This window comes from Rattus norvegicus, chromosome 11 (assembly GCF_036323735.1).
Source record: "Rattus norvegicus strain BN/NHsdMcwi chromosome 11, GRCr8, whole genome shotgun sequence".
In the NCBI taxonomy this organism is placed as follows: Eukaryota; Metazoa; Chordata; class Mammalia; order Rodentia; family Muridae; genus Rattus; species Rattus norvegicus.
This window is the reverse complement of record NC_086029.1, coordinates 70306536-70332951: the sequence shown is the minus strand read 5'-3', so window position 1 is coordinate 70332951 and position 26416 is coordinate 70306536. Positions and strand designations below refer to the sequence as shown.

At 44.7% G+C, this 26416-nt stretch overlaps 2 protein-coding genes and 1 non-coding gene across 14 annotated transcripts in view; 1 reads left to right on the top strand and 2 right to left on the bottom strand.

Moving 5' to 3' along the window:
• Qtrt2 (queuine tRNA-ribosyltransferase accessory subunit 2) overlaps nt 1-20600 on the bottom strand; it is a 30788-nt gene extending 10188 nt beyond the window's left edge. For 2 of the 9 annotated variants that reach the window (XR_005491014.2, XM_008768759.4), the window contains exons 1-6: nt 20485-20503; nt 20252-20377; nt 7629-7849; nt 6937-6992; nt 3481-3557; nt 2266-2478 (exon numbers count right to left, since the gene is read on the bottom strand). Coding sequence is in view for 8 of the 9 variants with exons in the window: in XM_008768759.4 (XP_008766981.1) it covers nt 2266-2478; nt 3481-3557; nt 6937-6992; nt 7629-7831 (549 nt within the window). In the remaining variant the exon portion in view is untranslated. Of the gene's footprint in view, nt 1-2265; nt 2479-3480; nt 3558-6936; nt 6993-7603; nt 7850-20251; nt 20378-20484 lie in introns of those variants that run through there. The other 7 variants (XM_008768760.4, XM_008768761.4, XM_039088231.2 and 4 more) reach the window with 6 other exon arrangements.
• Snora84 (small nucleolar RNA, H/ACA box 84) lies at nt 17401-17534 on the bottom strand. The gene has a single exon (XR_005491564.1). It is a non-coding gene; the product is annotated as a small nucleolar RNA SNORA84 (small nucleolar RNA).
• A 63-nt stretch (nt 20601-20663) lies between the features above and the next one.
• The window catches only part of Ccdc191 (coiled-coil domain containing 191), a 70727-nt gene continuing 64974 nt past the window's right edge, over nt 20664-26416 (top strand). For 3 of the 4 annotated variants that reach the window (XR_005491341.2, XM_008768763.4, XM_039088898.2), the window contains exons 1-2: nt 20664-20959; nt 23078-23116. Coding sequence is in view for 3 of the 4 variants with exons in the window: in XM_008768763.4 (XP_008766985.1) it covers nt 20720-20959; nt 23078-23116 (279 nt within the window). In the remaining variant the exon portion in view is untranslated. The remainder of the gene's footprint in view (nt 20960-23077; nt 23117-26416) is intronic. The other variant, NM_001427765.1, reaches the window with a different exon arrangement.

Genomic DNA, 26416 nt, shown 5'->3' with positions numbered 1-26416 from the left:
TGTAGCCCAGGCATGGTTCCAACCACGGAGAAACCACTAACTATCCTCAACCTAGGGATTACCTGTGGGGAAAAATGACCAAGACAGAATGCTGGAGCTCTTTAATACTGAAAGGTATTAAGAACAAGAGCCACAGCTGAGCAGTGGTCAATCAAGCCTTTAATCCCAGCACTCAGGAGGCTGGCGGACCCAAGTTTGAAGCCAGCCCGGACTTCCAAGCAAGTCAAGGACAGCCAGGGCTACAGAGAAACCTTGTCTCAAAACACAAAAGAAACAAAACAAAACAAAGAAGAACAACAATAAGAGACCAAGAGTCAGAACTAAAATAAGGAAGGAGTGTCCCAGATGCGAGAAGTAGACAACTGCATAGGCCCACCTGTCACAGCACCACCAGTCACGGCTGAAGTAGGCCCGCCCCACCCAAGGAGGAAACTAACATGAGAAAAGAGGTGCTATTAACAGTAGGAAGGCACTGGATAGAGAGGCCCAACATCTGACATGCGCACAGTAACAACTGATAAGGCCAACCACAAGAACTTAGATGAGGACCACTGAGCTTGTAGTTCACTCACTTGGACTTTGTAATCATTTTTGTCACATCCTTTCTCCCTTTTTCTCTTTAACAAACATTGCAAATATGATACAACCTAGTTAATATGCCAATACCAACCACCCAGACCCATCACAAAAGCACCATACTGGACTCCTCTGCAAAATAAGTTCTGCTCAGAAGAGTAGCAGTTTCCCCTAGCTGACCTCACCAGCCAAACTATATTTCATTGCTAACATTCGTATGTGGCTCCACTGATCACCATGATTTTTTCTCAGACAGGTCTCTCTAGATAGCCTAAGCTGGCCTTGTATTCATGATCCTCCGCCTCGGTATTCCAAGTGCCTGGGGCTAGCATCCGGGAATGTGCCACCTCGGCCGACTGACCTTTGCGCCCTTGCCTCTCTGCTCTCTAAGGAGCGCATCCTTCACCAGTGCATGACCTCACAGCTTCATGTTCACCACCTCATAACCCTTCATCCTGGCTTCCTATATGCCAGACATTCTGCTATCTAACAAAAACCTGAGGTTATGGACACCACAGCTTAGTAAAAGCAAATGCATAAAGAAATCAGTGCAGAACAGTATGGCTGGGGCCACAGGATGGCACATATAGATCAAAAGAGGAGCCAAAGATGACTGGGACTTCCTTGAAGTGTCAGGGACAGTTTCATAAACTGAGGGGTAAGCGAAATGACCCTAACAGGAGCAAGAGTGAGAACATGCCTGGAAATTAAAAAAAAAAAAAAAAATCCAGGAAAAAAAGTATCTGGGTATAGGTGGCCCAAATGAAACAAATGAATGCTTTAAGGACTGTAAAACAATTGAGAAAGGCCAGACCGCAGTCCATGATGGGCAGGGCCATGCCAGGGACAGTAGACCGTGAGAGCTAAAGTGAAGAACCATTGGATTCGTCCCCGGAAAGCATGCAGCAGGCTCACAGCCGTGCTTGAGGGTGAGAGCTGAAGACAGGAATGAGAATGGGTGAAGAAGCTAAAGCAGCTCAGAGGTAACCACCTCCATGAGGGATCAGGCTCAGCAAGAGGGCAAGAGGCAGACTCAAGTTTAAAGAGGTGAGTCGGGGAGGAATATACAGTTGGAAAGGAAAGGTGCAGGTCGGTCAGTCTGAGAGAGTAAATTCCTGGGTGATGGAGTCTGGGGAGGAGTAGACTTGAGGCTAAGATCAGGAGTCCAGAGCTGGACGGCCATTCTACAGCCACAACTTAGCTGCACCCCAGTATGCACAACTCTAACCCTCGAGGTGAAAGGAAGTCGGCACTACATACATGTTCAAAATTATTTACCAAATATTAAAACTAAGGGAAGGCGGAGATGGAGAGAGGGCTCAGCAGTTTAAGAGTACCCATTGCTCTTCCCAGAGGTCCTGAGTTCAATTCCCAGCAACCTCATGGTGGCTCACACCCACCTGTAATGGGATCTGATGCCCAATTCTGGTGTGTCTGAGGACAGTGATGGTGTACTCGCGTACATGGAATAAAAACAAGAATCTTAAAATAAGACAAACTAAGGGGAGGTAGCTTGGGGATGAGAGCCTAAGATGGGTCCCAGAGGAGCCAACTTCCTGGGACTCAGCAAAGGAGACAGGAATACATAAAGCAGGGATGTGAGGAGCAGAGAAGTAGGCAGGGAACAGCCAAGGTGCGTCCTGCCAAAGAAGGGAGGTGAGCATTTCCACAGCTATTGGGCAGCCTCACCTCAGAGTCCTCCTGCAGTCGCAAACAGCTGTCCAGGAACAGAAGCGACCGGTCCACAGACTTCCTGGCCCTTTTGATGGAAGTTGCCTCTGCACAAGATGCCTCCCCATCTGAGAGGCATTGGAACCAATCAGGCTGCAGGGCCTCCTGAATTGCCATGAACTTGGAAACGGTCATTTCCACTCGACCTCCAAAACCCCACACAGACACAGACTGTCATGGAGCAAGAGATGAGGCATTAACAAGGGTAACATGCGAATAAAAAGCACATAGCACAACCGTGCACACCAATTCCTAACAACTGGAGAGATGTGTCAATCCCAACCCTACATGGCTCAGTTCACCATAGTCCAAGCGAACGGAATGTCCTGAGTTTAAATGTTACCTGCTCTAATGTGTCCCATTCACATTCCTAGATAGAGTTCACTGTTCCCTCCTCTAAGTTCTTACAGTCATTGGTATTTATACAAACAGGAAATCACACTGTTTTTAAAAATTGGAATAAAAAAATAAAAATCCTAAGTGAGAAGCACAATTTAAAAGAGTTATTCTGGGCAGTGGTGGCACACACCTTTAACCCCAGCACTGGGGAGGCAGAGGCAGGAGGATCTCTGTGAGTTTGTGCTCTACAGAGTGAGTTCCAGGACAGCCAGGGCAACCGAGAAACCCTGTCTCAGAAACAGACAATACAAACTGCATCCTTAGGTAAAATTAATAGTCTCCGTGAAGGGAGTGACTGCTCCTGTAAGGCAACGGTGTCCACTGAGCCCTGCCCATGCCATCCTAAGGGGCGGTGCCAACAGAGCCAGCACTCAGGTGAAACTTATGGATAACATTCTTACTCCCTACAGCCTCTGGCTAGACAGTAGCCTTTTTGATCTAGCGGCAGCAATATTGGCCGAGGTTCCATTACGTCTAGGGACATCTGTGGTAATGCCGTAGCCTTAGCACCTTCCCTGCACTTCCCGGGGTTAACACTGCACACAACGGTCCTTGACCTTCCTCCACTTTCTAAATTTCTCCAACAACATTAAAATGCTGAGGATCTGTTCCCGAACTTAGCCCATTCCAAACAGCCCTCCCAACTCTTATGAGTTACCACATTCTGTTAAAATCAACATAAAGAGAGGGCATCAAGGAACCAACCCAATCGAGGGGATGCATTTGAGGGCCACCATAACCGGACTTCCCGGGACAAGACTCCTGAGAACACACCTTATTTGTTACGTAACCAGGTGGGCCAGGGCTGACTGGATCGTGCAGGGAACAGTAGAAGAGCGAGTCTGGCATGCCTGTACAGACACAGAGAGAACTGTTCAAAGTGCTGTAGGGAAAGCTTCCCAGCACGAGCTGACAGATAAGCAACTCTGAACTCAGCTAACAGCTGGTACCTGATCCCAGATTCATAGAAGACCTGTGAAAAGGAACAATCAAAACCTCCCAACCTAAACGAATTAAATGTAAAGATTCATCCTGTGAGGACATGACACAAACCTAGACATATCTGAGAAGAGGAAATTCACCTGAGAAACTGCTTCCATGAAACTAGCCTGGAGAAGAATCTGGGGGGCATTTCCTGATTAATGACCGATGTTGGAGGGCCCTGCACACCGTGGCAGTGCCATTCCTGGGAGGTGGTCCTGGGTTCTATACAAAAGGGTGAACAGGTCTCGAGGAGCAAGCCAATAAGCAGTATTCCTGAGGGCCTCTGCTTCCATACATAAGCTTTTAAATAAATCTGCTTTGCTTTATTATAGCAACAGAACCCCTAAGGCAGAAACTGGTCCCAGGTCAGGGGATACTGCTGTGACTGACCTGACCATGTTGTTTTGGGGAGCATTGAGGAAACCTGGGAACTCTGAGCTAGAAAGCTTGGACTTTAATGAGCCGATGTGAGCCTTTAGAAGATAATGCTGAGACACATGCTGACGACGGTGGAGACCACTTTGTGAAGTTTCAGAGTCCCTAAAGACACTATCAGGGTCATTGGTATAATATTTTGAATTGAAAATCTGTGGTTCTGGTCAGCTGGAACTGAAGAGAGAGAGCTGTGATTAATAATACACCAGAAACACTAAAGTAGAAGTCCTCAACCCTTGGGTGGTGACCCCTTTGATGGTCAAATGACCCTTTCACAGGGGTTACTTATCAGATATACTATATATCAGATATTTACATTATAATTCATAACAGTAGAAAAATTAGGTACAAAATAAAAATGAAGTTACTTTACGGCAAGGGTCACCACAGCATGAGGAACTGTATTAAAGGATTGCAGCATTAGGAAGCTTGAGAACCACTTCTCTACTAGGACAATATATGCTGGTTAGCAGGAAACTTAGCAGTGATTACGAAGCATCAAGGAGGCGATTATCATTTGGCCTTGTTTCCTCAGGGTCAGGACACAGAAGCAGTAGAATCTCATGCTGGCAGCTGAACTTTTTAAGACTTTCCCATGTGGCACTGTGAGAAGCCACTGGTGAAGGGGCTGCCTCAACTGAGGTGGAAACCCCAGGACTGAAAGGGCCATGTTACAGAAGCCGAGGACTGCTACCATAGGACAGGGTTGGAGTGCCACAGAGAGGCCAGGCCACTGGTGACAGTGCAGCTTGTGGAGACCCCAGTGTATAGATGCCAGGAGCATGAGACAGCCACCACAGACAGCAGCAACCGTAGAACAGGGCCGCCCTGGCCTAGTAGATAGGCTGTGTGTGCTGGGCTCCAGAGACGGAGAAGCACTGCTGCCAAGGCCCCTTGGAGCCAAGTCGACTGAGAATGGACCCCAGGTGTCAAGCACTGGGCTTTGCACCTCTGAATTCTGGTCTGGCTTTGATTTGATCATGGCTGTGCCCTGGTTCTTTCCCACTGGAGTAAGGAAGTAGGTAATTTACTTCTTATAAGTTAATACTGAACTAGATCGGCAGTTCAGAGACACTGATTTTTTTTTGTTTTTTACAGAGAATTTAGGTTTTTTTTTTAATGTATACATTTTTTAAAAAGTGTGGGACTTTAAAGTTATGTTTAATGATACACTTCAGTTACATGCTGAACACTTTGTATTTGATTTTAAAACTCTTAGTATCTGAGGGTTTTGTTTTGGTTGTTTTTTGAGTTTTCTGAGAGGGTTTACCCAGGCTAGTCTCACATCACTCTGTAGCCTGGCTGCCCCTGCACTCTAAGGCTCCTACCTTTCCTCACAATGCTAGGATGTCGGGCCTGTGCCTCCACATCTGACTCAGAACTTACTATCAGGTAAGCTCACCCTAGGAGCTACTCAGAAAGAACTAGATGGAGTCAAAGCTGATTTTGTTAACAATACTCATGGGTCCCTAGGCAGGATTACAGGAAAGCACTAGGATCCTGGGAATGGATCAGATATGAATCCCTCATTCGGTTAATGGACCCAAGATGACAGTTTTGTAGATTTTGAAATCAAAAAGAAAATCATTAGAAAAAAATCGTTTAAAATGAGTGAGCCAGGGGCTGGAGAGATGGTTCAATGGTTAAGAGCCCTGGCTGCTCTTGCAGAGGTCCTGAGTTCAGTACCCAGTACTCATGTGGTGGCTCATAGCCTTCTGTGGCTCTGGTTCCTGGGGGGTCTAAAACCCCCTTCTGACTTCTATGGGTACTGGGCATACACATGGTACACACATATACATAAAGACAAAACATTCACACATAAAGTAAATATTTAAAAATGATCAGTAATTCATATGTCATACAGTATCCTCCATTTCCTATAGCATCCCATTTAAAAAAAAAAACACAAAAGCAAATGTAAAAAATGTTAAAACCTTTGCAGTGTCTACCTTATTTGCTAAGTTTCAGTTATTACAATTATCTCTGTAAAGCGTATGCTAGCCATGGGCACTTAATGAAAGGCTTGTAGGTTTTAAAGGTGGGATTAAAACTGGTCTCAACTTATGGTACTGAGAGTACATAGTCTCTTCTCTGAGGCATCATGCAGTTTCTAACTAAGAACGGATGACTATGGATTCAGGAGTATTTACTTAATGAGGCCCACGTGTTGGGGTGGGGAGGAAATGGAGAGAAAGTGGTCCATGGAAGACCTGGTTCTGTAGCTGATATTGCAGGTTTTCCTCTCACTAAATGGACACGTAACCTCTGCAGAGCCCTCCCTCTGGAACACGTATAAACTCTTCACCCTCTTCTTTATGAATGAGGCTCCTGCACGAGGAGACAGCTGTGGAGTGTGCTTGGCCTATGGCCTCTGCTCTGGTCTTTGCAAACAGTGTGCAGCGGTGGCCCACACCTGCTTCTTTTTTTTTTTTTTTTTTTCTTTTCTTTTTTTCGGAGCTGGGGACCGAACCCAGGGCCTTGCGCTTGCTAGGCAAGCACTCTACCACTGAGCTAAATCCCCAACCCCCCCACACCTGCTTCTATGGTCACTGCTTCCACCCTGACCTGACTACACATGCTCAGAGCAGGTTAGAGCCCTCTGTGGTTTGTCATGTTACATAAACTTGACCCTGCAAAGCAGGCAGGATCATGTTTCCCAATGAACCTTCAATCCCCAATGCTTCTTTCTTAGATGCTCAGAGGAAGAGTAGGAAGAGGAGGAGGAGGAGAAATAAATGCATCAGACAGCAGTACCTCCAAAATCCAAATTAACCTGTCACAAATCACACATGTAATGTAAACAGTCTTTACCTATAAAGCTTCCAATTCCTTTCTTATATTCTGCCAAGACTTCATGATGTTCTGCTCTGTAAGAAAAAGAGGAAAATGCGTGGCACACAAGGCATCATTCTTTGGCTACTCTGTACAGCACCTGAAGCCCTCACACAAATAAGCCGCATGATGGTAAACGCCATCTCCAACAGCAAAGCACATCACTGTTGGAGATGTTCGGGTCATTAGTGAACGTGCAGGTACACAATTTGCCAGTGGTGCATGAGAAGAAAAACTGACAAAACACTGCTCTGAATATTTGATTTCTCTCCCTTTCCTTGTCCCTTTAAAATCACTATCAACACAGCAACTTTGTCATACCAGAAAATTGTCAATTACATATAGTTAGTTTGTACTTAAAACAATTTGATTCTATCTCATTTCATAAGGTTGTTCTAGTAACTACGGGTACAGGGGCTGAAGGACCTCTGAACCCCACGTTCTTACATGTGGGGAGCAGCAGAAAGGGCTTAAGAGTTAGAAGGAAATGTAGAGCACTGCTAACAGACAGGTCTTGCTTTTGGTTCCAGGTAAATACCAAAGGTTGTATAATATCTAATACTTTTCTTCTGATTTCATTTTTAATCTACAAATTATGAAAATGAGAAGAAAGGCTTCCTGTTGGCTGCAGCTAAGGACTGGATACCTGAATGATTAGGTTCAGCACTCACAGGGATGACAGTGTGAGCTGGGCCATGGCTGGGACCCCATGGATATTATGCAGTGTCTGATGTGTCAGGTGTGGGGCAGAGCCAGTCCTCGTGTAGAGCAGACAGCCTGGAATGTCCACTGTGCAGTCCCCTGCTTTGCCCAGGTTTTGTATTTTTCCTAGACGACAGCCGTTAACAACTTTGGTGAGATTCAGCTTCATCATTAGGGATTCGTCTGGGTTCTGAGAAGAAAATAACATTAAATTTAGAAGGCAATTCATGACACCTAAAGGGTAAGTACTTTGCAAAGAAAGCAATGTACACAAAAATGAATGGCTGTGAAAAACCTCCCTGAAGGGAGACACTCACTCAGTTACTCAGGATATCGGCAACTCCCAATCACCAGCCAGAGGCAATTCTTGATGCAATCAGCAAGAGGCTTTATTCAGGAATCAGCGCTGAGGCTCAACTCGTAACTCACACAGGAGCAGAGGAGAGGAGCCCCGCGCTGCATTGCACTCACATTTTTAATCATAAAAACCGCAGATGGGGAGGGGAGTGAGAGAATACGCCTAATTGGCTCATTTAAACTTAAGCAAATATCAGTTCACCACAACCGGGGTTCAAGGAACAGTCACTGCCCATCTGGCAGTTTCAGGCCCTATCTCTAAATTTCCGAGAATCTTTATCAAGTACCAGATAGATGTCCTTGGCCAACGGCCCTCTTCCTGGAAACTTTTAGAAGTTTATGTTCCCATAGCCTTAGGGTTTGTAAACCTTAGGGGCTTTTTCTTTTATTCTTTCATGCCCCCATTTTCTTTTTGTTAAGTTCTAATCATAGAACTTCTGTACCAGCTTTTAAGTCTATTTTGGGCTCTTCACGATTTTTGAGGGCTTGGTACTGTTGTCTGAGGATCAACACCTGGACTGCACTGACTCATTCTCAGACAAAAGTCACTAATCTATTGAGTATGCAGGGCCCAAAAGTGAGGATTAACAGTAGTATAACAAGGGGTCACATGAGAGAGCTAATTAGAGTGGTAAACCAAGGAGATTGGCCATACTAGCTTTCAAATCAGCCCCATCTGGCCTCTTGGTCTCTTTGTCTGTCTTCTAGTCTCTTTCTTAGTTTGGCCATCGAATAACTACTCCAGAATGGTCTACAGAGAAGCAACATTCTTCTTTTAAGGCTGCACAGGTACCCTCATCCTTGAGGAACAGTAAATCTAACCCCCTGCGGTTCTGCAGCATGACTTCTGACAAGGAGGTTAATGATTCCTCTAACTTTGTGATGGACTGCTCTATTGCTTTGAGATCTTTGTCCATAGTGGCCCGCAGCCCCTCAAAGTATTGAGGGGTTTGGACTAGAGTAGCTCTTCTGGTCCCTATCCCTGCTGCTACCCCTAGGCCCAGAAGGACAGCCAATGTAATTGGCTCTTATATCTCTTAAGCCCTGGGTCAAACTCGTCCTCAAAGGAAGGTGCATCATGGAAGATAACATGGGGTAGCAACCGGACTAAGATGCAGTAGTCTTTGGGGGTAATAAAGACTGAAGTAGAAACACAGGGGGTTAGGCCAATACTACATGCCCACCACCCATCAGTAGGGGGGATCAGATAATAGTTGACACCAGCTCGTGGGCTAGGCAAAGTTTGATTACACAGATGTTGGTGACTCTTAGGGACAGCGCCAAGACAGGTCCCTTTCCCTGAGACCTCCATCAAGGTTAGCTTTCCTTTTGCTCTCCATTGGCAGGAAGAATGGGAGGTTGTGTTATTGAAGTCCCCTGAGAAGGTAGTAAGGGGGCCCTGATGTCAGGCATAGTGAACAGGATTTGGTTAAGTTGGGGTTGGAGGCGTTTAAGACACTAAAGGTTCCCTGTACCAACTTGAGGAGCTGTTGCCCTGTCCCTGGGAACTTAGAGGAGTGGTCGGGGTGAAATTAGAGGCTGGGGTGACAGTTAGGCTTGGGGAAGGTCGGAGCCCTAGATTAGAACCCGCTCAGGGGGGCAAGGGAAAAGCAGGCTGCTGGTCCATCAGGACCACGTTCAGGGCCACAGGGGTACCTGGAAGAGACTCTACCTTGAGTTTTATGGTGAAGGTTAAACCCTGGTCATAGCCTGTTTGATAAGTACGCCCTTTATGCCATGATTTAAACTGTCTTCCCATGGTGTAAAGAGAAAGGCTACTGGATTGCACTGCCCTGTATTACAAGTAGCTAGCAATGAGGGTACATATCTTCCCCTTTGGGGGCAGGTGGTGGGTCCAGAGTGATTTTTGGAAACTGTTATTAAATCCTAGGAGGAGGAAGGCTTCCAATAGGTGATTCTGGTCATTTCACATCCCCAAGCTTTGCAATATAAACTCTCAAGTCCTCCACATCATCTAGCCTCTGGCCTTGCCTGCCCATCCTGGGGGCAGACATAAAAGGGGGCCAATCTCATCTGACACCTAGACCTCGGTCTAGCACATCCTAGGGCTATTGTACGCTGGGTATGGGTGGATTCTTCCAGAATGGGCAGGGACTCAAAACTGTGTTCAGGGATATCCCAGGTATCAAGCCCTGCTATAAGGGAGCAGAGATCTAGCACCAAATCAGGTCACCAGGTACCAGGAGGAGCATCTGTGGAGGTAGACAAAACTGTGTCCCCTGTCTGCGACAGTACCTGTCAAGTCAACCTTTGAGGGGCATGGGGGTTTGAGCTACTTATCAGTCTTATGTCTATCAGCAGAAGCAGAAGCAGAAGGGTGATACACGCAAAGCTTGAGGGGGTTTTCTGTCTTTTCCACTCTCCATTCTGGTTCAGGAGGAAGCACTGGTTTGATGTGAGAAGCATGGATCCAAGTGGGGATGCCATCTACTTTTACTGCCACTGGGGTTGTGAGCAGTACCAGGTAGGTCCTTTCCACCTCGGCTCTTGGTGGTGCCTCACGTAAACAGCGTCTCCGACCTGGAACTGGTGTGGCACCTGGAGGTCACCACACCTTCCGCTGAACAATCTCGAGAGATTGATATATAGTTTGTGAGGAATGAGTCTTGGGAGGGGATAGGTGGTGCATGGCAACAAGTGGAGGGTGGGCCCCAAACAATATTTCAAAGGGTGTCAGCTTGAAGGGGCCCGGGGTGTTGCATGCCCGAAACAAAGCATAAGGAAGGAGGGCTGTCCAGTTATTACCGCCAGTCTCTAAGGATAATTTAGCCATGACCTCTTTTAAGGTTCTATTCATCCTTTCTACCTGTCCTGAGCTTTGGGTTCTATAGGCACAATGTAATTTCCAATCGAACCCCAGGATCTTGGCCAATCTCTGATTTATCTGGGCAACGAAGGCTGGGCTGTTATCTGACCCAGTTGCCTTAGACACTCCAAACCTTGGGAAGATGTCTTCTAGTATCTTCTTGGTCACTATGTGAGCCGTTTCTATCTTGGTGGGGAATACTTCAACCCATCCAGTAGGTACCTGTGGCCGTACTTTGTAGGTTTAATTTCAGTAAAGTCCACTTCCCAGTAGCTCCCTGGGTGATCTCCTCATAATCGTTTGCCTGCTGGGAGCTTATTAGGCCGGACATTTACCACCTGACAAGGGACACATCCTTTCATTATAGCTTCTGCCAATTCCCCTAGTCCTGTGCTGTAATGAGGTGATGAACGAACAGTTGTCTTTGGTGTTTGGGATCTAGAGGGGTCAGCTGATGGAGTTGCTTGAGGAAAGTAATAACCTGTCACTCAGGGAGGATGTTTTTACTGTTGGCAGTCTCTCTGACCCCATAAGGGGATTCTAACTGGAACCCTAGCTTGTCCATCTTCTGTAAATCTTCCTCTGAGTATTTAAATTTTTTGATACAGTGATTAACTGGACAGTCCAGGAGGGTCATGGACAACACTTTTAAGCCTTGAGAGGCCCTTTTTGCTTCTAAGTGAGCCCTCTGGTTTCCCCTTGCCTCTCGAGTCCCCCTTCTGATGACCAAGACAGTGGGTGATAGCTATCTTTTCTGGGAGATGTATGGCTTCTAACAAGCTTAGGATCTCTTCTTTGTTTTTAATTTCTTTTCCAGCTGAGGTCAATAGTCCCCGCTGTCTGTAGGTGGCCCCATGAACATGGGCCGTGGCAAAGGCATACCTACTGTCAGTGTAGATGTTTACTCTTTCTCCTTCTGCCAATCTCAAAGCCTGTAGTAAGCCTATCAATTCAGCTTTCTGGGCTGAAGACCCTTCTAGTAAGTAGGCTGCTAGACCAAACGGTTTGGGGGTCATCTACCACTGCCACTCCTGCCACCCTTTTACCTTCTGCAACGTAGCTGCTCCCATCTGTGAACTAGGTCACCTGAGCATCTGGAAGGGGTTGATCTCGCAGGTCCTTCCTGACTCCCATCTCTCCCACCAGGATGTCCTGACAGGAATGGACCACCTTGGTTGCTGTATTGGATAGCAAGTTGGTGGGGTTCAGGGTTGCCGGGGGGCCGAACTGGATTAGGTCTCCATTCAGTAGCAAACTCTGACAGTGTGTCATGTAGGCATTAGACAGCCATCAATCCGGGGGCTGCCTGACTATACTCTCCAGAGCATGTGGGGCCATGACGGTCAGTCTCTGCCCCATAGTCAATTTGTCATCATCTTTTACTAGCAGGGCTACCGCAGCCACAGCCCAGAGGCATGAGAGTCACCTGCTAGCTACTGGGTCCAGTTTCTTTGAGAGATAAGCCACCAGTCACTTCCAGGGACCGTGTCAACTCCCCCGCCCCCCTTTTCTTTCATTTACATAAAGTGTGAGTGGTTTGGCCACATCTGGTAGTGCTAGGGCGGGGGCAGACAGTAGGGCCTTTTTTATTTCATCAAATGCCAGTTGTTGTTCTCCTGAACAAAAGAGAGACCCTTCCTTAGTCAGAGGGTAGAGGAAGGCGGCCAGGGAGGCAAATCCAGGGATCCAAAGATGGCAGAATCCCGCCATCCCCAGAAACTCCCTCACTTGCTGAGGGTTCCTGGGGGATGGTATTTGAGTCACAGCCATCTTTCCGGCTTCCGTGAGCCACCGCTGACCTCCCTTGAGCAGATACCCCAAGTACATCACCTCCTGTCAACAGATCTGGGCCTTCTTGGCCGATGCCCAATATCCCAGCTGCGCCAGTTCCTTTAGCAGGAGTTCCGTGCCTTTTCTGCACTCCTCTGCAGAGTTCCCTGCAAGCAATAGGTCATCCACGTACTAAAGCAGCGTTACTTGGGGGTGGCTGGCGGTGAAGTGGGCCAAGTCCTGGTGAAGCGCCTCGTCAAAGATGGTGGGAGAGTTCTTAAAGCCCTGAGGCAGCCTGGTCCAAGTCAACAGTCCCGTAAACCCAGAATCGGAGTCGTGCCACTCAAAGGCAAAGAGGTGCTGGCTAGAGGGTGCAGTTTCAGGCAGAAGAAAGCGTCTTTCAAATCTAAGACTGAATACCATACCCGGTCTGGAGGCAAAGAGCTCAGGAGGTTGTAGGGATTTGGCACTGTGGGGTGAATGTCCTGTACCCTCCTATTTACCTCCCTTAAGTCTTGAACTGGTCTACAATCATTTGTGCTAGGCTTCTTGACTGGTAGCAAGGGGGTATTCCAGGGAGACTGGCATTTTATCAAGACGCCTTGTTCAAGGAGGCACTGGATATGTGGTCAGATCCCTTCCGGTGCCTCCTTACTCATGGGGTATTGGCGGATTGCTACTGGGGAAGACGTGGCCTTGAGCTCGATGACCACAGGAGGGCGCTGGGTTGCTAGCCCTATCCCAGCCGTCTCTGCCACCCCCCTGAGATTTGCTGCACCCAGTCCTGTATTTAGTTGATATTTTCTTTGGGTTGTTTAAACAACCTATGTTCATCTTCTAGACGCATGGTTAGAGTCATAATAATCTTGTCCTGGATCACTTTAGGACCATGGGGCATGAAGGTGATAATGGCCCCCATCTTTGTTAATAGATCGCTCCCCAGAAGGGGGGCCAGACACTCGGGGATGACTCAGAATGAGTGGGTTACCCGTCCCACTCCTAAGTCAACAGTTCTTCGGATAGTCCATGAATATTGCTAATGTACAGTAGCCCCTACGACCCAAGACTTTCTTTAAAATTGGTCCAGAGGAATTGAGTAATGCCGAGTGCTGGGCTCCTGTGTCTACCAGGAACTCAACTGGCTTCCCCTCCACCTTAAGCGTTACTCTAGGCTCGGGGAGAGGCACCGAGCCCCGTCCCTGCTAGTCATCATCTTTTGGAGTGAGGACCTTCTTCGGCGGTACTTTTTTCTTGGGGTATTCTCTGGCCCAGTGCCCAGTTTCTTTACAATAAGCACATTGGTCTTTACCCAGAGGAATGTGGTTGCCCAGGCTCCCTAACTTTCTGGCCCTATATCTAGGAAACTCTTTCTCCCTCTCTCTGTCTCCTACCACTGCAGCCAAGATCCGTGTCAGATTTCTCTCTTGTCTTTTTTCTCTCTTATTCTCTCTTTCTTCTTTTCTCTCTAACTAAATCTCGGAGGTCTAGGTATCAGATGTCCTGGGCCAACAGCCCTCTTCCTGGAAAGTTTTAGAGGTTTATGTTCCCATGGCTTTGTAAAACCTTAGGGGCTTTTCTTTTATTCTTTCAGCTGCATGTCTATTAACTCTGGTTCACAGCTTTCTTGGGTATCAGGATTGGGACAAAGGAAAAAAAAAAAAACAAAATAAAAAAACAAAATAAAACAAAAACCCAGAAAGCAAGATTTTTTTCCCAAAGTCCCAAAGCAAAATGATAATACTAGTCACTTTGAAATATAGTCTCTGTGTGTATCTGTGAGTGTGTGTGTGTGCACACACACATAGAAGCTGAGGAAAACAAAGCAAATGAAAGGACTAAAACAAGTTAATTGTGAAAAACTGGCACACAAGGTCACTTAGCCTTGAAAACATGCACAGGGAAGGTCCTAACACTTAGTGCACGTGTCATTAACAGCATTTCTCCAACCTGAGTGAATATTAAGCAATATAGGTCTTTTCCCCTCCAAATAAAAATTCAATAAGAGATTCCAAGACATCATAATGGATACTCATCAAATCCTTCACAGCATAAAATAACGTATTACCTGCAAAATGGGATTATATATATTCTAGTTTACTTCCATATAGATGAGAAACTACAGGAGCAGATAAATGATCTATGAGTGATTTCTTAATGGGAAAGACAAAATTTTTAAGAAAAAAAATATAGATATTCTTTCTTATTTCTACAGATACACCAACAGGGTTTGAAAAACAACAGAAAACATTATTTGTAGGATGTTAAATAATTAGTACTTCATGTGAAAAGTTATGAGCTTTTAAAATGCACTACAGAGTTTGATAAGCCAGCATGGCTGACCAATAATATAATGTCATTGGAGGGTTAGCGAGATGGCTCAGTGGGTAAAGTGGCTTGCTGTCAAATTGTCAACCTAAGTTTGACCCCCCTCATAAAAGGGAAGAACTGACTCTGCAAAGTTGTACTTTGACCTCCACATATATATAGCACAGGGCCTAGACACATACACTTCATACAAACTTGCACTTTTTAAAATTTAAATGTCAGTGGACAAATCAGCATCTTATAAATACTACATTATGTCACTCCATCAAGCATCCTTAGGAATTCTTGCCAAGTGGACCAGGTTGAGGTTTGGTGTGCATGTCTCCTATGAGTGCTCACTCCCATGGATGCGTATGGCAGAGGCACACGTGTCCCCTGGCTCCTGAGGACCTACCCATGTCAGCACCCTAGTGGTGACTTAGAGGTGCTTAAGAGCCATGCTGGGTATCACTTTACGCAATGAATCATTCCCTCAGCTACTCCTTGAGTTTTATTAGTAGATGATTTATTACAGTTATGTGACAAACTAACGGTAGCACCTATATTCTAAAGCATTACTATGGAGGCTTGGTAACACCAGAGAACAGCTACCTACAGTTTTGATTTATAACCCTCTTTGCCAGAGAAACTGTCATAAAACCTATGTACATATAAGTACAATAATTCATTATGAGCAAATCATAAAGAAATTTAAGACATGAGTATGGTTCACATTTAATTTTACCATTTATTAAAGATGAAGGGACTGAGGAGACGGCTCAATGGTTAAAGCCCTTGTATCGCTTTGGATCCAAAACCCATGTGGGCATGACAGCCTGCCTACAATTCCAGCCTCATTAGTCAGAGAAAGGTACTCCCAGTCAGTTGGCTGGAGAGACCAGCTACACTGCTCAGCTCTAGGTTTGATTGAGAGACCCCGCCTCAAGGAATATGGTAGAAAGATGGAGACGGATTTCTGACATCAGCCTCAGGCCTCCACATCTATGTGCACACATAAACGGAAAAAGGTTAAAGCAGATTTGCATACTAACGAATGTGCTTGTTTATTTCATGTAAAGAATATTGACTTAATATTTGATATCAGGAAGATATAAATACCTTGACTAAAATTTTTAGAGTTGATTAATATTTTGATTTTTATAATCATCAAAACGTTTCCTATGAGGGTAGAAAACCGTGTGTAGAATAAGATTACAATTCACAAGATACAGCAGTCTTGAACCTAAGCTGCAGTGTTTGGGACAGCATTTGTTGGAGTCACGGGGCATGAAGGAAACAATGTTCCACCATGCAGTACAGGTGAGTGTTGCCAGACACACCGTGGATTAGTCGTTTTACGTTTACACTTGTTATATACTTAGAACTCTTTTACTGTTGCAAAATTTTTAGATGACCCTTCACCTTCATCTGGGCAAACCCATATTGGGATGAGATTCAGTTAATAACACTAGGCCCTTGAAGACACAGCCACCGGTTCTGAGTGCAGAGGTTATTTTTGGTATGATACAGTTCTTTAGTCAGGACGGTTAATTCCCCAGAACTTTAAAGGTCAGATTTAAAACCCTCAGCTTAGGATATCGAATCCTCTCTGTGAGCTGGAGGGAGATGCTCATACTGTCAGGCTTGGGGCTGTGTACCCATTCTGCTGTTTGGGGTTTTGAAAGTTTCACCCAGATTATGGCTAATTCAAATTGTTGAACAAGATCTTACAAAAACTGGAAAATGATTTCAAAAGGGAATTGCATATTGTTATTGATTCTATTTTGTGATGATGGCACAAACGTTTAGAAATGCAAACAAACCAGTTGTGATGGTAAATACCACAGACCCAGATGCAGGAGGGAGGGCACTGATGATGTGGCTCACCTAGGTTCCAAAGTGAGAGCCTGTCTCAAGACATAAAAAAGAAAAAGGACAGCACTAGAAAATACACCTAAAATGTATTTTCTTACTCTGTGTGTGTGTGTGTGTGTGTGTGTGTGTGTGTGTGTGTGTGTACATGCAAATGTATGCTACGCTTAGAGTTTAGAGGACAGCTTGTAGGACTCAGTTCCTCCTACTGGGTAGGGCCTCAGAAAGCAAACACTGGTCACAAGGCTTTGTGGTAAGCACCTTTACCCACTGAATCATCTTACTGGCTCTGCAAAATGTGCCTTAGCTAGAAATCAACATTTAAAGACATAAAACCTTTTTTTCAGAGCTTGAAGAACCAATATTTCCTATCCTCAATTATGTGTGCTCAATGTCAGATGTTTTCTTTTTCTTTTGGTTCTTTTTTTCGGAGACCGAACCCAGGGCCTTGCGCTTCCTAGGCAAGCGCTCTACCACTGAGCTAAATCCCCAACCCCTGTCAGATGTTTTCTAATTGTAACCTATGCACATAGAAGTTTTTATTATGAATACATGTATACAATATAGACACGAATGTAGACTCATGTGAGTAGTTGTTTTTTTTTTTTAAATAATGTGCCAATGACCGGGCTATGGCAGCTTCTGAGAAGAAACAGCTCCCATGCATAAATCAAAGGATTTCTCTTGCCCATTGTTATCCACTAGAAAGCTGTACTCACACAACAGCCTCCAGCAACCACAGGGCGTCTTTAAAACTTAATTTGGAAGTGATGTAATTACTGACCCAAGCAAGGTTCAAGACACAGACAGACATCTCCACAGCATCAAATGGTTTCATCTGCTTTTATCACCATGCCTGCCCCCTACACTTAGTCTCTTATATTGCTAGTCTTGTCCTTTTCAATTCACTTATACAGGTTAAGTATTTAGGGGTCCTAAGGACAACTCCCTGCCCTAACACTGCTAATGCCAATCTGCCCTCATCTGTTAGCAAACAAAGAATTTTTAAATGTGCTTGAATGGATTATCTTTATGGATAGATGTCCCAAATTTGGTAACTAAATGCAGCAAGCTTGAGATGATCACATTTGGGGCGGGGGGAGGGGAGGACCTATAGATATATGTAAACATTAGACATCCATGTCTCCTCCCACCCTCCCCACACAGAGTTAACAAGTATATACATATAGAAAGACACTACGAGGAACTTCCAAACAATACCATCCACCAAGCTGACTCAGAAATGATGGATGTCACAATGTTTTAAATATCTTAAATTTCTAACCCTAATTGGTAGGGAAGAAAGAGATACACTAACAACACTAAACTTTATCAGGCACATGGGTTAAGAGTTTGGAAATAGCCGTCAAGGGGATGGATGACAGAATGTACAATATCCAAACCTGTTAGAAGGAAATACAGAAGAAATTTGAAGAAAACTCCAATTATCCAATGAAGGTTTAAAAAAATAAGTAAGAAGAGAGAAAAGAAACCAATGAAGCACATCAAAAATAAAAATCGCAGGTCTGGGGAATTGGCTCAGTGGTTAAAACAACCTGCTATTTGTGCAGAGGAAGCAGGTCTGGTCCCTAGTAACCACATGCCAGTTTACAATCATCTGTAGTTGCAGTTCTAGAAGATCGGGTTTCCTATTCTCATTTGAGGGCATCACGCATACCTGTGGTACACATATACACATGAAGACAAAAATACTCATACACAGAAAAGCAAATCTTTCAGAAACAAAGAAAAGACGGAAGCAAGAGTCCAACAGAGAATGCTGGTACCCATCTTTCATCCCACAACCTGGGAGGCAGAGGCAGGCAAATCTCTGTAAGTCTGAGGCCAGCCTGACTGGAGAGTGTGCTTCGGGACAGACAGGGACCGAATTTTGCAGAGCCAGTAAGATGATCCAGTGGGTAAAAGTGCTTACCACAAAGCCTTGTGACCAGTGTTTGCTACAGAATGAGACACCATCACTACCACCACCCCTCACCCCCGCCCCCTGCAGCCAAAAAAAAAAAAAAAAAAAAAGGCTAATCTTATCCACTGAAAGGACTAAAAATCATAGTAGCTGCATTTATTGGGTACTTACTGTTATTGATACATCGTAGACATTACCCCTCACAACAAATACAACATAGACCCTATTCACTTGTATTTTATAAATTAGCAAAGTGAAGCTAATAAAGTCACAGTGGTGGTATGAATAAGAATGGCCCCCATAGGCTCATGTATTTGAGCTTAGTCACCAGGGAGTAGTACTATTTGAAAGGATTAGAAGGATAAGAGACACCGGACTTGGGGTAGGGGATTTAGCTCAGTGGTAGAGCGCTTGCCTAGGAAGGGCAAGGCCCTGGGTTCGGTCCCCAGCTCTGAAAAAAAGAACCAAAAAAAAAAAAAAAAGAGAGAGAGAGAGACACAGGACTTGAGGAAATGTGTCACTGGGAGTAGGCTTCCAGGTTCCAAAAGTACATGGCAAACCTCTTTGTGCCTATGGATAAAGATGGAGTTCTGAGCTACAGGTCCAGTGTCTGCCTGCATGCCAACATGCTTCCTGCTCTGATGATAATGAACTAAACCTCTAAAACTGTAAGCCAGCCCTCAATTAAATGTTTTCTTTTAGAACAGTTGCTTTGGTCATGGTGTGTGTCTTCACAGCAACAGAACAGTGATTAAGACAGTCACCAGTAGTATCTGGTGGGGCTGGTACTGAAACTATAGAAGTCTAGTTTTAGAGACTATGTTATAGGCTAGTGGCTTAGAAGAGACTGAAATTTGCCAAATGCAATGTTTCAATATTAACTGTGAGAGTTCCCATTTTGCAACAGTGTAATTGTTTTTCTCCCATCTCACTCCTCGGCCTCTAATCCATCTTCTCCAAATCGATAGCCTTTCTCCATACTCATCTAAACATTTATACACACTTGTTCTCCAAAAATGGATGCACACTGTATTATATGCACTTCTACACTCTACTTTTCATTCAGAAAAAAATTGGCACCCCTGCCAAAGAATAGCCATGAAACTAACTCTTCCAAAAGAGCTACCATCGAGACAGTGGAAGGTCTGAATGTAACACAGTTCATTCAGCCATGTACTTACTGGTCTACACTCAAGTTAGACGGTGGGTGCTAGGTCTACGGGGCACAGCTTTCCTTATATTTCCACCAGTTTAAAGTTTGTTTTAGATCCCCTGGCAGAATGTTTTACTCACATTGATTTTCAATCATTACAATACTCCCAAGGTTTAGGTATAATCCCATTTTGTCAGTAAGTAAACTGAATTGCCAACAAGTGGCCAGGTCCAAAACTCCAGTTCTGAATTTTTGCCCTGCCTTGAAAGTACACACACCTTCAGTGACAACATCCAGGCTTGGCTATTTAGGTTCAATTTTCCCTTAGTTCCACTGGCCATCCCAGGATTCCTAGACTTTACTGTCTTAAAGTTTCCCCAAGTACCTGCTAAATTCAGAAAAACTTGCAGCTGAGAAGCTTACGCTCCAGCAGAGGCCAGGAGAAAGGAGGTCCTTTCTTTTCTGAGAAGTGATCGGCAATCTCGCTAGGAGACTCTGAGCTGCCAGAAACCTAGACCAACAAGAAACCAAGTAATGACGAGGTGGGAACAAGACTGCAACGCAAACAAAAGAGTGGGCACCACTCACCCTCCCTCAGCATGGAAAATGAACACTCACCGGTAGATTACAAAACTCGGTACCTTCAGGTCCCCTAAACTCTTCGCAAGCGATAACACGTGTTCCGGCTCCCAGAACTCTTGGCCCACTAAACCAACGCCTCCGCCGCAGAGCCAATCAGGAAGTTCTGCATCATCACCAAGCGCCAGATATAGGCAAAGGCCCTGCTAAAGAAGCTCAGTGAACCCCCCCACCAATGCCATGGTAACAGCGCGAACTGCAAGCTGCCCGCGCTATGCCTCCTGGGAGGAGTAGTTCCGGGATGTCTGACCCCTGTTTAGCTATTAAGTGGCGGAACTACAACTCCCAGCATCACCTGAAAGCAGTCTGGGAGGAGACGCGGTTGTCACTGTTGTGGCCCAAGTCTAGGCCTGCGCCTGCAAAAATGCTGCTGGCGCCCCAGGGAGGGTTCGCCTCAAAGAAGAGGATGGAGCTGAGTCGCTGGAAACGGTTATCAAGGAAGCTGAATCTCAAGGTGATCCCGATCGGGAGCTTTGAGGAACACGGGCCGGCCCTAGGCGCCACACAGTCCCGAAGCCATCGGTTTCCCGCCCTGCGCTTCCTCACTCTTCCCCCGGGGGCATCCTTACCTGGCCTTGAGTATCCCAGAGCCAACACAACCCTAGGGAGCTTGGTTTGAGGAACCATGGGGTCTGTGTACTCACTACTGTGGTGGGCTGCATCCTGTAAGGATTATTTCCATCTATGGAGAGGTGTGAGGAGGGTGAGGAGAATTGGCCCCTTTCATCCTTACCTCTGCCACCAATTTTAGGAAACTTTCCGCACATTACTCCCTCTCCCCCTTCAAATCTCAGTTAAGGGGGGTTGCGAAAGGAAAAGAAATCATCACATGAAATTCTCTGCCGTTATCCCTTATATCTCTCTCTTCCAATTTTACAGTAGGAGGCTAAAATGGACTCAGAAGTCCAGGTGGTTGTATCTCAGTATTTTATCCATATGGTAATTAGTAAATTCTACCAACATTCAAAGATAGAGCCTCCCTGTATCACTCACTTCTTCTGTGTATTAGCTCCTAAAGGCACGGGAGGTGGGGTGGGGAGGGAGGGGGGGATAACAAAAACAAACCAAAAAAAAAAAAAAAGACGCCATTATAAATTTGGAACATAACAAAAGTTACAGTCATGCAAAGTTACAGTCACACCAAGTGTGCCTTCCAGAATACCTCTTTAGCTGTCACAAAAATAAATGCTTTAAATGGAAATTTAAATTGAAAAGGAGGGGGCTAGACTTTCAGCTGCAGAGCAGTTTCACCAGCTGCTCTCACCCCTCGGTTACACTTTCCTGTAAGAAGAAAAAAAAATCCTCCAGATACGTGGCTTTTGTGGGGGCCCCAGGTAATCATAAATATATAAATATAGCAACCGTGTGCACAGGGCACATTCCACTCATGCTCCAGATACTAGAGGGCACAGGCCAGAGCATTAAGAGAGTGGAAACTGAGGTTGCTCCGACTGCAAGGTATCGGTTGCATAATAGATGGGACCCAAAATAGCATATGAATATAGATTTGATGATGAAGGCAAAAAAAAAATTGGGACAACTTAGAACTACAAAAAGAGGGATTTCCCCCCCCCCCCCCGATAGTGCTCATTATTACTGTCTAGAGGGTAAAGAAAGTAAAACACAAGACCGCTTTGAAACTCAACTCTGTTTGAAGAGGATCAGCTCTTTCTTTGTTGCAGTGACAAAGTTATTCAGACAGAACAGCTGCATTAATTGTGTGTAAGGTGAGCTGAAGGTGAAGTGTTAGGGTTGGGAAGGAGAATACAATACTCTTTTCAGCAACTTTCTTGTGCCAATTAATAGGTCTGTTGTTCCATCGTTTTGTTTTGTTTTGTTTTTTTTAAAAGAAAATACCTGAATATTTTTGCAAAGCGAACACCCCTGTTTGCTCAGTGATTGCTAGAGTTCTGTAAGCTTCTGGACATCACAGGACAGAGAGGAGGCTCCTCGTGGTCTTCATTTCTCATTTCAGATTAATAGCTGACTGACCTGGCTACAGATCAATTAGTTTTGTTCATTTTGTGCTTGGTGCAACAGTAGAAGTTGAGTAATTTTGTTCCACACCATGACTTTTGTTTTCCCGGGCAGCATCTCAGGTGTAGGAAGGACAGGAAGGAACCCGGCTACTTCTACAAACAGGAAAGAAAGGAGCCTAATAGTCATTAAGCAGAAAAATGACAGGGAGAGGTGAATTAACCAGTGTTAGTATGGGTTTCATGAGGAGTAATAGTTCTATACACTTATATAGAAATACGTACTCCTATACTTTGACTCTTAGCCCTGCAGAACTAAAAAATAACGTGTTGATGCCTAGACTACAGAGCTATTGTGCTACAGTCTCAAGGTAGGTGTAGACAGGAGTAATAAGAATGTCACAGACAAGACTTCCTGTTTCTTCTACTGTGGTTTAATGTGCTTTTATTGCTAGTCAGTGCTGAACTTGCCAAGAAAAATTTTGGAGGAAAGAATGAAGGCTATATTTCCATATGCTGTAGTGAGAAGACGGCTTAAAAATGGTGATTTGATGAGGCCATTGCTGTGCATTAATATTTTGTATCTATTTTTACAGTCTTCATTTGAGCCTGATAATGTGGGGCACTGGATTAAGGTAAGGCATTTCTAAATTAGAAAGTGTGAGGGTCAGGCAGAGTTACAGATTTGTAATGTGCATACGGGTGAGTGCTGTTATTCCCATGTGAGATTGTTTGTCACCTCAGTTTTAGACTTTCTAACGTCTTTCATTATTCTGTTGCTTTTTGTGAGGTGGCTTAAGTATAAATGATGAGAAAACAAGTTAGTAGACATGTCTTTTCTCTGGCATGGGCATCCCATGAAGAAGCCAATGGAGTAAGAAATAGAGGCCTTGGGAGATAATGTTGCAGCCTTCTTCAGACACAAGGAAGACTGTTTTGTTGTTACTTTAACAAAGGGACCCATTGGCAAAAGCTACGTGGGTATCACAGAATTCTTTAATGTCAAGAACAATTAAAAAAATCGAGTAAAAGTTTTCATAAAGAGACATGGTTTCCATTACTGGGAGTATTGGGGTGAATGATAAATTTTATTTAATGTTCCACTAGTAGAGAGGAAGCTTGAGCAATCACTGAGACGGAGTCGGGTTAGATAACCCGTACAGAAACTGCTGTTATAATGGCTTCCTGACCTGTGATGTCTTCCAGTCCTGAGATGTTTATTTTTAATTCAGAAACCATTAGATTGCAAGTCCCTTAAAAACACTTCATGGGCATACCTCTGAGTGTCAACTTCGCAATTCATTGTAATCACTTTATTTGTGTAGCACATAGTTCAAATTCATGTAGTATTTTCCTGAGAGAATATTTTAATGGTAGTATTTTAGACACATGTATCTAAGTTGACGGGTCTTGTGGGCACCCAGACAGACAGACAGAAGTGAGCCTAGCTATAAAGCTTTTGGCTGTTTACTCACTTGCTCATTTGCTAAGTGCCTACTAAGCACAAGCTCAGGATGTTGGGTACCAGAGCTGAAATGAGACACAGGCCAGAGTTTACAGTCCAGTGGCGCGAAAATAACTGACTTAAAGCTGCTACAAGAATTGAAGTTAGAAGAGAAGTATATGGTAGGAGACACTAATCTATTTGGGGCTAGGGAAGACACCCTGACCACTGCAGAACCTTGTCTACAAGACAGCTAAGAGAGATCATATCATTAATACCAACCCCTGGAAGACCACTTAGCCTCCAGCAACCGTGGCTTGCATGCCACTGTCCAGAGTCTCAGTACTGAGGTCCTGCAGGCCTTAGTCACATCAGCTTACTACCTCTTTGAGATTTGATGAAAACTCAAGGATAAAATCCCATTTTCGTCTCACTTCTCTGCTTTTCCTCCTTCATGTAGCTGTCGGGCAACTGGACTTAGACTTTATCATTCCTCTAAATCTCCCATCCTACCCACAGATCTCCCACCTTGAAAAGATCAATACATTCTTACTTGACCCTGAAGTCCATCCTGATTGTAGAATGATTTCATTTTCTTATCTAATATCTGCATATGTGTGTATGTGTGTGTGTGTGTGTGTGTGTACACATGCATACATAGTGGACTCTTGACCTTTACACTTTCATTGTTCTCTCTTGTCCACAATTATTTTTGCTTAGTTTCTGTGTCTTATTCAATCAGCAGTACCATACACATAAAAAAAAAATCAATTTCAGTTTCCATTCCACAGAGACAGTTACTAGAAATGACCGTTTTGATCAAACTTATCATCTCTTGATAGCCATCAAACGTCTCCACTTTAATTTGATAGCCTCAGCATCTGTATTATAGACACCCTCTCCTCCATTACCTTTGTCCATTGGACTGTTCTCTCTTGCTACTTCTCTTACCTCTGTGTTCTCTGCTCTCTACCCCTCACCAGCCCAGATTTTACTCCATATTATATCTCAGCTCTGGGTATACCCTCAGTAGTTAGTGTTTCCTCCTCATACTTCCAGATCCACATGAGTGGCCCATCCTTTAAAAAATGGCTGTGGATTCCTCGGTGGAAGGATGGTGGCGATAAAGAAAGACCTCACTTTAGATCACAAAAGGAAGATTGCCAGTTGCATTGTGGATTTAGCTGAAGTAAATAACCATAAGTTTTAAGGTACAAAAAAAGGTAGATTAAACTGATCCCAGCTTGGGGATTATCACTACAAACGTGAAGGGATGGGGATTTGGAAGTAAGACAGTAGCAGACCATCCACATGAGTAGGAAGGAAGGGAGGGCACTCTTTCATGATCTTACAGGTGTGGAGGAGAATGGCTTGCAACAACTAAAAGAGTTGATTGGGTCCAGCTCCAGTGTTGTGGGAATAAGAGGAATGAAACATGGAGATGGTGGCTCACATGGAGAGTTGGTTATCAGGGTTTGGGTTGAGGAGTGAAACAGTCTGTACAGCGTGGTTTAGGTTAAGTGGGTGGCTAAAGTAGGATTGTGGGAATGCTGTGATAAAAGGAGTCAGTAAGCCTGGAGACTGAGATGTCGGTGAGCATCCACAGCGGCGGAGAAATCACTTAGAATCAGGCAGCCGCTCGATAGCACTGACACAGAATTCCATGATGTACAGTTCATCTTACCCTGTCTGACTCCTCTCACTCCACTACAGCCTCCTGCTTGATTGGGCTTTCTTATTCTAGCACTGCATGCCTCTTCTCCTCTCAGGTCTTTCTCCTTCCCCTCCGTCACGCAGGTGCTCCCTCTGCTTTCTTACTTGCTGATGCCTCAGCCTGGAGTATCTATCTGTCCTTTCTGAGACATGATCTAGATCCTTCCCATCCATTCAGCTTTAGATACCCCAAACCTCCTTCTATAGTCCAACCCCATCCTTGAATAATTTCCTTTAGAATTCTGTTATATACACTTTATTGATAAAACATCAAATACATGTTCCTATAAAGAGTGATTTTTAAAAGAATTGGAACGTTCAAAAACATATGAAACGTTCACATATGAGGATATGTTAAGCTCCTGTTTGTATTGTCTGATCTTAATGAAATGAAGGGTCATGTTGTAGACACTATTTCTGCTATCTGTAATGATTTGTGGAATATGCATAAGGTATAGGAATAACTGAGATAGTGTTTTGTAAAGGAACTTTCATCGAACATAGTTACTAACTAGTAAGCTTCTTCTTAGGGCTGGAAAAATAGATGACTCAGTCATTGTTAAAGCATTTGTTTCTGAAACATGACAACCTGAGCTAGAATCCATATTAAAGGCAAGAGATGGTGGTGGGTGTAATTCCAACCAGGTAAGCAGGTGGAACCCACGGACCCTCTGGCCAGCTAGCATGGCCTAATTGGTGGCTCCAAGCCAATGAGAGAAAAGCAGTAGCTAAGGTTGTCCTCTGTCCTGCGTGTGCGCGTGTACGCACACTCGCGCAA